The following is an 11,009-nucleotide window of genomic DNA, read 5'->3' on the forward strand; positions in this document are numbered from 1 at the left end:
TTACTCACGGTGTGGTTGACTCCCCACATCAGGACACTGAGTAGGGGCTCACTGGCCCTGAAGAGCTTCACTTTTTGAGCCACAAAATGTTTCTTCTTGGTTTTTGTCTTGCTGGCACTGGCAGTACAGTTGGCTGCCATTTTTGTAAAACAAAAATTACCCCCCCTCAAAAAAGAGAAACCAAATGTAAGATGAAGAAGGATCTTAGTATTTTCCTTTTGCAACCTCCCCTTGCTTCTGGTATTTGTTAATTCTTAGCCTTTAAATTTCTGGGCTTGTCGGCACATTGCAAACGTGAGACCAAAATGTCATGGTACCTCCTTATGAGTGGACGAATGAGAACTAAAAAAAACCCCTATGAATGTCTCTTGTTTGTCTGTCTCGGTGTCTCTCTCTCTCTCTCGCCTTCTTTCTCCAAGCTATAAGGCTGCTCCCCCTGCTGCTAAGATGTGTCCACAACCCAATGAACACAACCCTCTTCCACACTGTAGAAAACACTGCCACCTACCAGTACCAGAAGACAGCAAGGTATGGGAGGAGAATTAGGCCATTCAATCATGGCTGATATGTTCCTCGACCCCATTCTTCTGCCTTCTGCCTGTAAACCTTGATCTCCTTTGTAGTCAAGAACCTATCTGTGGCTTAAATACATTCAATGACTTGGTCTCCATAGCAGAAATAACTGCACAGAGACTGGTATCCCATCACTAAGTACATGGGCTCTGACTAGCGAGCTAAAGCCAGTACCTAGACTGAGGAGACCTTCTCAATGTTCTGTTGATATCTGTCAGTCAGGACTCCCTGATTGCCCCAGGTTAACAAGCCCAATCAAGGATCTTATGGTCAGTGAGATCCACCTCACCCTCATTCCAATCATTACAAGAGCACAGCTGAAAAATGTGTTGCTGGAAAAGCGCAGCATCCAAGGAGCAGGAGGATTGATGTTTCGGGCATAAGCCCTTCTTCAGGAATGAGGAGGGTGGGCCAAGCAGGCTAAGATTCAAAGGTAGGGAGGAGGGACTTGGGGGAGGGGCATTGGGAATGCGATAGGTGGAAGGAGGTTAAGGTGAGTGTGTAGGCCGGAGAGGGGGTGGGGGCAGAGAGGTCGGGAAGGAGTTTGCAGGTCAAGAAGGCAGTGCTGAGTCTGAGGATTGACACTGAGATAAGGTGGGGGGAGGGGAAATGAGGAAGCTGGAGAAATCTGCATTCATCCCTTGTGGTTGGAGGGTTCCTAGGCGGAAGATGAGACGCTCTTCCTCCAGGCGTCGTGTTGCCATGGTCTGGCGATGGAGGAGGCTAAAGACCTGCATGTCCTTGGCGGAGTGGGAGGGGGAGTTAAAGTGTTCAGCCACGGTGCAGTTGGGTTGGTTGGTGCGGGTGTCCCAGAGGTGTTCTCTGAAACGTTCTGCGAGTAGGCGGCCTGTCTCCCCAATATAGAGGAGACCACATTGGATGCAGCGGATGCAGTAAATGATGTGTGTGGAGGTGCAGGTGAATTTGTGATGGATATGGAAGGATCCTTTGGGATCTTGGAGGGAAGTGAGGGGGGAGGTGTGGGTGCAGATTTTGCATTTCTTGCGGTTGCAGGGGAAGGTGCCGGGAGTGGAAGTTGGGTGTGGACCTGACGAGGGAGTCGCGGAAGGAGTGGTCTTTCCGGAACTCTGATAGAGGAGGGGAGGGAAATATATCCTTGGTGGTGGGGTCTGTTTGGAGCTGGCGGAAATGACGAAGGATGGTACGATGTATCTGGAGGTTGGTGGGGTGGCAGGTGAGGACCGGTGGGGTTCTGTCCTGGTGGCGATTGGAGGGGCGGGGTTCAAGGGCAGAGGAGCAGGAAGTGGAGGACTTGTGGTAGAGAGCATCATCAACCACATCTGAGGGGAAATTGTTGGCTTTGAAGAAGGAGGCCATCTGGGTTGTTCTGTATTGGAATTGGTCCACCTGGGAGCAGATGCAGCGGAAGTGAAGGAATTGGGAATATGGGATGGTGTTTTTACTGGGGGAAGGGTGGGAGGAGGTGTAATCTAGGTAGCTGTGGGAGTTGGTCAGTTTATAGTAAATGTCCATGTTGAGTCGGTCGCCCGAGATAGAAATGGAGAGGTCTAGGGAGGGGAGGGAGGAGTCTGAGACGGTCCAGGTAAATTTGAGGTTGGGTTGGAAAGTGTTCCGCAACAACCAACCCAACCGCCCCATGGCTGAACACTTTAACTCTCCCTCCCACTCCGCCAAGGACATGCAGGTCCTTGGCCTCCTCCATCGCCAGACCATGGCAACACAACGCTTGGAGGAAGAGCGTCTCATCTTCCGCCTAGGAACCCTCCAACCACAAGGGATGAATGCAGATTTCTCCAGCTTCCTCATTTCCCCTCCCCCTATCTTATCTCAGTCCCAACCCTCGGACTCAGCACTGCCTTCTTGACCTGCAATCTTCTTCCCGACCTCTCCGCCCCCCCACCCCCTCTCCGGCCTATCACACTCACCTTAACCTCCTTCCACCTATCGCATTCCCAATGCCCCTCCCCCAAGTCCTTCCTCCCTCCCTTTTATCTTAACCTGCTTGGCACGCCCTCTTCATTCCTGAAGAAGGGCTTATGCCCGAAATGTTGATTCTCCTTGGATGCTGCCTGACCTACTGCGCTTTTCCAGCAACACATTTTTCAGCTCTGATCTCCAGCATCTGCAGTCCTCACTTTCTCGTAGTTGATTTTAACCTATTATAAGAGCATTATCTGGTAATGAGTTCCACAGAGTCACTGTTGTAATAACAATGAGCTAGGTTAGCTGAACCTCATAGAATATGAGTTGCGTGATTGAGGCTCTTACTCAGGGAGCCCTGGCTGATATAAAAAGGTTGAGTGTCAGGGATACAAACACTTGTGCCTGACTCTGGATAAGGCAATACGATAGTCAAAGACTGTTCATGTATAAATAAAGGGTGACTTGGTAATGGGATATCAGCCTCTGGGAGTTATTTCAGTTACTGCCCTCTGGCTGAAGAAATTCCTCCTTATCTGAGTTCTAAAGGGTTGTCCCTTTACCCTGAGGCTGTGTCCCCCTGTCCTTGTCTCTCCTACTACTGGAAACATCTTCTCCATGTCAACTCTATCCAGTACTATGTATGTTTCAACCAAATCACCCCTCAGCCTTCTAAACACCAACAAGTACAGTCCTCAACTGCTCCTCAAATGAAAAGCATTTCATCCCTGGGATCATTCTTGTCAACAATTACTACTAATATCAATACAATAACTATAGAGTCATATATATCCACAACATGCAAACAGACCCTTTGGCCCAATTTGTCCATGCTGCCCAGTTTTCACAATTACTCTCATCCCATTTGCTAGTGTTTGATCCAAATCCCTGCATACCTATCCCATCCGTGTACCTGTCCAAATGTTTCTTAAATGTCAAAATTGTGCTTAGCTCCACCACTACCTCTGGCAGCCCATACCAGACACTCACTCTATGCAAAAAAAATCTTGTCCCTCTGGATCTTTGCCGTAACACTCCCCTCTCACCTTAAACCTATTCCCTCTGGTTTCAGACTCCCCTACCATGGGGAAAAGCTGTTGGCTATCTACCTTATCTACGCCTCTCATGATTTTATAAATCTCTGTAAGGTAACCCCTCAGTCTTCCACTTTACATATGTTGTTTGTCGATGACAAAGACAAGATGCATTTGTCTTCCTAGACTTCTCAACATTTCTAAACAGATTTGCAATCATTCAGAAAGTTTTGTGTTCAAGGCACCCTCCCCCTACTTCAATCATCCAGCCAGCTACACAGACTTGGGCACATAATCTTGCAGGGTACTTCAATGCAATCCCGAGAATGTGCTGGACTGCTGGAGGTGCTGTCGTCTGCTTCAGATTAAGTGCAGTCCCTATCCACATGCTTAGATGGTCGTAAAAGATGCTGTAGTGCTATTCTAAGAAAAGCAGGCATATCCACCTTGTCTTCTTCAATATTTCTTGAGTGGAACTGAAAAAGGTCACATCTTGTCAAAGCTTTTCATCATGTATTCATCAGGACATTTTGCAAGAATACTAATTCAAGGTGAAAACCATCATTTGTACTGCATGAGAGGAGAGTGCTGATTGGTAGGCAAGTGAACTCAGACTGGTAGAGTGTTGCCATGTGGAATGCACCCTGATGATGTTTGACAGTTAACAGCAGCCTTTGTTTATATTTTAAACAAAGCAGGTTGCCTCTGACTGGCCAGAGCCTTGTCCTGAGAAATGAAGCAGCAAATGGCTAACAGCTACTTTGTGGAGTTGAATCAGGCACAGTACATGTACATGTTATTTCCTATCTGCAAAGAACAGGGCCTGTGGATTAATATGTCCAAATCATATGTGCAGTTGCTAATACAATGCAAGTGCACCATATAGTGAGCCTGACTGACAAATCTAAATTGCTTGTCAGCATTATTTGTGACATATTAAGGATTATTCCTCTATGTCCACTTGTAGAATCTCACCTAATATTAAACACTATGCTGTGACTTGTGTAATTATGTGCTGGTTAGGTGCGGTCAGTATCTTACTTGTTGGGAACAGCTGAAGGGATATCCTGTATGATATGATCTGCCATGGGTGTATCATCTACATACTGGCATCATCATGGCACTGAAATCAAATACCAAATTTCCTGTTTATATAATAGGCGGAATGTCATTTTGGTTTGATGACAGCAAACGAAAGAGCCAGCCTTACCTATTGCTCAAACATTTTAACATTTTATCTTTGCACGGAGTAATCTGAGGTAGACTGGACACTTTTCAAGAGTGACTACATTAGGGCCTTTCATAAGTTGGTGTGATACACAGCAAAAAATGATCTAAAACAAAAACAAAAATTGCTGGAGAGACTCAGCAGATCTGGCAACATCAGTGGAGAGAAAAACCAAGTCAACAGAAGGGTCACTGAACACAGATGTTGCCAGACCTAATGAGTTTCTCCAGCTATTTCTGTTTTTGTCTCAGATTTCCAGCATTTGCAGCTCTGCTTTTTTGATATGAAATGATCTAATCAAGGTGGCCATTATCCCAAGGTATACACTTCGAAAATACTTAATTGGTTGGAGACCACTTTGCCATTACTCTACAGCAATGCAAGTCTCATTTTCTTTCTTATAATTCAGTCCTCTGTCAGGAGGAAACAGCCTTTCCTCTGTGACTCAGTGGCAAAAGTTTGACAGTATACTCAAAATGCATTCCAGTCAGATCACCATATGATTTCCGCATGACATTCTTCTGGTCTGCTTTGTGAACCATATCCAAAATAAAACTCTCAATGAGATATGCATTTGGAATTGTTTGAAATCATTAGTCAAAACATTCTGTGGAATAAAGCAAAAATGTATGACTCATCAGAAAGCTTCAAATTTCTTGAGCTCATTGTGATGCCTCTGAAAAACAGTACAGAGGGCTTCATATATGATGAATCACTTTTAAACCACATGATTTACTATGTACATATCCCCAACAGTGAAGCATTCTTTCAATGTTGCACTGGAGTGTTAGCTTGGATATCTCTGCTCAACATCTGAGAGTGGAACTTGAACCTATTACACTGTAACTCAGAAACAAGAGAGCAACCAATTGAGCCACAGTGATAGGCAAGAGTGTGAAAAGCCAAAGCAGAAGTAGGCCAAGCTGTTCCTCAGGCTTGCTTGACAATTCAATAACGTTGTAAGAACATCAGAACTAGGAGTAGAATTACAGGAGGTGATGGTCTCATGGTATTATTGCTGGACTGAAACTCCAGAGTCCCAGGTAATGTTCTGTGGCCCTGGGGTTGAATCCTGCCACAGCAGATGGTAGAGTTTGAATTTAATTAAAAAAAAGAAAATCTGGAATTGAGAGTCCGATGATGACCATGAATCAATTGTCAGAAAAGCCCATCTGATTCACTAATGTCCTTTGGGGAAACTTCTATTTTTATCTCATCTGGTGACTCCATACCCACAGCAATGTGGTTGACTCTTAACTGCTTCTGGGCAATAAATGCTGACCTAGCCAGCGATACCCACATCCTGTGAATGAATTCAAAATTAGCAGTAGGCAATTCAGCCCCTTGAGCTAGCTGTGCTATTTGATATGATCATGGTTGAACTTTTATGTCAACTCCACTTTCCTGCTCTATTGTTTTATTCTCTTAGTGAAAATCATAAACAAAATTTAAAAACATTTAAAAAATCAACCTCAGTCTTAGATCAAGTAGATCACTTAGAGTCTTGGAGATGTACAGCACAGACCAGATACTTCAGTCTAATTCGTCCATGCCTACAGTGTGGAAACAAGCCATTTGGCCCATCAAATCCACACCAACCCTCTGAAGTCCATACAACCAGAGCCACCCCATCCTAAAATCCCATGGTTAATCCACAAAGCTTACACATCCCTGAACTCTATGGGAAATTTTAGCATGGCCAATCTACCTAACCTGCACATCTTTGGACTGTGGGAGGAAACCAGAGCATCCGGAGGAAACCCACACAGACACAAGAAGAACATGTAAACCCCTCACAGACAGTCACCTGAGGGTGGAATTGAACTTGGGTCCCTGGTGCTGTGAGGTAGCCGTGCTAACCACTGAGCTACTGTGTTGCCCCATGATTTATAAAATTATGAGGGGCATGGATGCGGTGAATAGACAGGGTCTTTTCCCCAGGGTAGGGGATTCTAAAACGAGAGGGCATAGTTTTAAGGTGAGAGGGGGAAGATTTAAAAGGGACCTAAGCTGCAACTTTTTCACACAGAGGGTGATGCGTATATTGAATGAGCTGCCAGAGGAAGTGGTGGAGGGCTGGTACAATGACAATATTTATTGACCATTTTAGGAGTGCACTGTCTCTCTCGAATTCCACTGTTCTACTGGCCACAACATCTTTTAAATGATTCTTGCAATTACTGATATGCCCAAGCGCATACTTTTATGTTTGGTTCAGAATAAAAGATCCATCCAGTAGATTTCTTTAATCAAAGCAAAACAATTGATTCATGATACTGTATGATATATTTTATAATAATGCAAAACATATTATCACACTGTTTACAATATGACAGTATAATGTAAACATTTCTAAATAACCCAACGTACGCACACTAGTTAAAGGAAAAATATGCAGATTTTTTTTCTGAGGAGGTACACTTTAGGGAAAAAAAGGTTACTCTTAGAGAATAAAGGAATGAAGTATGAAATGTTCTAGAGGGCTTTCAATCTGGCATCTTTATATACATAGACAGACATCATCAGACACATGCAGTTGTCCCTAGGAAACAGCCATAATTCCTGGCAGCCAAAAACTCAGACATGTGACAGGTAATTCATGAGCGTTTCAATAAGTGCTTTTTAAAAAGTGTCCCACTCTGTCTTTTCCTGTTACTTAAAAAAATGTCCAGGTAGCTCCTTGATATTTCATTTAAGTAATTTTCACAATCGTTTAAACATGAAACCTCAATAAACATAATAATGGAAATGCATTCTAACACAGTTGATATGTTTCTGTAAGGAATTATTAACACATTGCACGTGTTTCCAGACAGGGCAATGGAGACAAAATGCTTTGTCAATATTTATGCAAAACTTGGGCACCACTCAGGATGCTATTGGACTATCAGGGGTATTAAAGGTTCTTTTTGGATGGATGAGGTGCCTCCACATCTCTGTTTGGTTTGTGATCTTGGGCAGTCTCCTTTTCCTTCTGGAATATTGGCCCTTATTTCAAGGAGTATAAGAGTAAGGAAACCTTATTGCAAAGTACAAGGTGCTGGTGAGACCACATCTCGTGTACTGTGAGCAGTTTTAGTCTCCTTTGTTTAAGGAAAGATATTATTTAGTGGAGGGAATTTAGAGAATGATCACGAGGATGATCCTTGGTATGGAGGGATTGTTTTATAGGCAAAGGCTAAACAGGTTGTGACTCGATTCACTGGGGTTTAGAGGAATGAGAGATGATCACATTGAAACATAGGATTCTTAAGGGGATTGACAGGATAAGGGCTGAGAACATGTTTCCCCTCAGGGGAGAGTCTAGGGCCAGAGGACATAGTCTCAGAATAAAGGGGTGCTATGTTAAGATAGATGAGGAAGAATTCCTTCTCTTAGAGGGTTGTGAATCTTTCCAACTCCTTGCCACAGAAAGCTGTGGGGCAGAGTTCTTGTGTAAATTTAAGGTTGAGATAGATAGATTCTTAATCAGTACGGGAATCACAGGTTAAAGGGGAAAGCACAGGAAAGTGGACATAAGGAATATCAAATCAGCCATGATCCGATTGAATGGAGGAATGGACTGGTGGGCCAAACGGCCTACTACTTTCCTATTTTTTAAGGTATTCTCACTCAGCTTCACTCAGTATAGCACAACAACAACTTACATTTAGAGTCATAGACCATAGAGTCATAGAGATGTACAGCATGGAAACAGACCTTTCGGTCCAACTCATTGAAAGTGAGGACTGCAGATGCTGGAGATCAGTCGAGAGTGTGGTGCTGGAAAAGCACAGACAGCACCTGAGGAGCAGGAGAGTTGATGTTTCAGGCAAATGTCCTGCATCAGGAAAGAGTTGAAGGGCTTTTGCCTGAATATTGACCCTTCGATCCAACTCACCCATGACAACCAGATATCCTAACCTGAAATATTTGAATTTGAAATACAAATTTGAATACAAATACAATTTGAAATATTGCCAACTGGGCTCCTCTGTCTGTGAGGAGAAAGTGAGGACTGCAGATGCTAGAGATCAGAGTGAGTTGCTGGGAAAGTACAGCAGGTCAGGCAGCGTCTGAGGAGCAGGAGAATCGACATTTCAGGCATGGGCCCTTCATCAGGAATGAGGCTTGTGGGCCTGGGTTGAGAGATAAATGGGAGGTGGGTGGTGTTAGGGGGATGGTAGCTGAGAAAGTGATAGGTGGATGAAGGTGAGGGAGAAGGTGATAGGTCAGAGGGGGCAGTGATTGACAGGTCCGGAGGGCGGTGCTGAGTTAGAGGCTTGGGACTGGGATAATGTGGGGGGGGGGAGGGGAAATGAGGAAGCAGTTGAAATCCACATTTGTCCCGTGTGGTTGCAGGGTCCCAAGGCGGAATATGAGGCATTCTTTCTCTCGGCATCAGGGGGTAATGATTTGGTGATGGATGAGGCTCAGGACCTGCATGTCTTTAATGGAGTGGGAGTGGGAGTGGGAGGGGGAGTTGAAGTGTTCAGCCATGGGGCGGTGGGGTTGGTGGGGATGGTGGGGATCTCTGGGATACCGGCACCCACCAACCTCACTGCTCTGTGGTTGAACAATTCAACTCCCCCTCCCACTCCGTCGATGATATGCACGTCCTAGGCCTCCTCAGTCTGCTATTTGTTATGTATGAAATGAAGTGAAGAGAGAAAAAGAGGAAAGAATTTTAATCCTCAGTGGGAAACTCTCATGAAGCATGGGCTGGTCTGCAACACTTATTAATATTTAGAGACATTCTGGAATAATTGATTTTTTTATACAAATGGATGTCCATATACAAATGGAGTTTAATGTGGATTTTCCAAAGTGTTTTGCAACCATTGATTCTTTTTGAGTGTAGACTATGTTGGAAATGTGACCATCAATTTGTGTACAACAAGGTCTTACAATCAGCAATGAGATAAATGGCAAGATAACATATTTTAGTGATGTTGGCTAAGGAACAAGTGTTCACCAGGACAATACAATGCAAAAATCCATTAAAGTTATAGATTGCACATCATTCTACTTGTGTAGCTATTTCAAAACCTGGTCTCTATAGTGAGCATCTGATTATATACTGTCTGAGCTAGCTAATTACATGCTGTCTGTCAAAGGCTAACTTGGCATGGTCCCTCACCATGGGTTGAGGAAGTGTGTTTCCACTACTGACACCATAGTCAAAATAGTCAAGCTCATGCATTGAATGAACTTTTGGTACAAAATGAAATTATTGTGAATGGAAAACATACAGAATGTTTATTCCTTATGAGATTTTATAAGAAACAGGGTTATTATGTCAAGTAGTAATACCATGGACATGGTCTCATTGTTATGGGGAAAGTGTGGTACGGGGATGGTGGGTTGACTCTGCATGCTGGGAGCAATGAGGAGAGACCCTGCCATACAATTTTGAAATGAAAGCAATGAGTCCAACAGTATGTTAAATGGATTAAATGGGCTCAATCATGTGGATTTATGATCAGACGTCACCAAATTGCAACTGTAATGATGAAGCCAGTGTTGTGTGTTGATAAGCTGTAAGACCATCAAAACTGACCACATTTCCTCCTATAATTATTCAGGTTCTATCAGTGTGCACGAAAGTTAAGAGGGTCAGCAACCTCAAAGCACTTTCTTCTCCTCTCTCAACCAGTTTAGAAGAATAAAAATCTATTAGGTATATAAGATGCTAAAGGGGATTGACAAAATAGATATTTCCTTACGCGGGGCAATACAGACGAGAGGTCGTTGTTTTAAATTGGCTTATCCAAATCCAAAAACTGAATTGAGGAGAAATTAATTCTTTCAAGGGGTTGTGACTCTGTGAAATTCACTGTCCCAGAGTGTGGTGGATGCTGGCACATTGAGTAAATTTAAGGAGGGGATAAACAGATTTTTAACTAGTAACAGGTTGAAAGAGTTATGAAGAGTAGGTGGGAAAGTAGTGTTGAGGTTGAGCTGTGATTAGCCATGATTGTATTAAAAGGAGGAGCAGGCTTGAGGGAATAGCCTAGGAGGACTGTGAGGACTGCAGATGCTGGAGATCAGAGTCAAGGTTAGAGTGGTGCTGAAAAAGCACAGAATCTGATTCCTGATGAAGGGCTTTTTGCCGAAATGTCAATTTTCCTGCTCCTCGGATGCTGCCTGACCTGCTGTGCTTTTCCAGCATCACTCTAATCTACCTGTTCTTAGTTCTTATGTTCTCTTAAGGCCAACTGTCTCAGGTCCTGCTGTTGCTCTGATTGAGATTAAGAAACAGAGATTGAGATTTATTTACTTATTGGTTGTAA

General features: G+C 43.8%; 1 protein-coding gene across 4 annotated transcripts in view; it reads right to left on the reverse strand.

Annotated features, from left to right (window-relative positions):
* LOC140465701 (phosphatidylinositol 5-phosphate 4-kinase type-2 beta) overlaps positions 1-399 on the reverse strand; it is a 111,573-nt gene extending 111,174 nt beyond the window's left edge. For 2 of the 4 annotated variants that reach the window (XM_072561348.1, XM_072561347.1), the window contains exon 1: positions 9-399. In XM_072561348.1, the coding sequence (XP_072417449.1) occupies positions 9-140 (132 nt within the window). In that variant the 5' untranslated portion in view covers positions 141-399. The remainder of the gene's footprint in view (positions 1-8) is intronic. The other 2 variants (XM_072561350.1, XM_072561349.1) reach the window with 2 other exon arrangements.
* Between the last annotated feature and the right edge of the window lie 10,610 nt (positions 400-11,009).

Source organism: Chiloscyllium punctatum, chromosome 42, assembly GCF_047496795.1.
Source record: "Chiloscyllium punctatum isolate Juve2018m chromosome 42, sChiPun1.3, whole genome shotgun sequence".
NCBI classification, from domain to species: domain Eukaryota; kingdom Metazoa; phylum Chordata; class Chondrichthyes; order Orectolobiformes; family Hemiscylliidae; genus Chiloscyllium; species Chiloscyllium punctatum.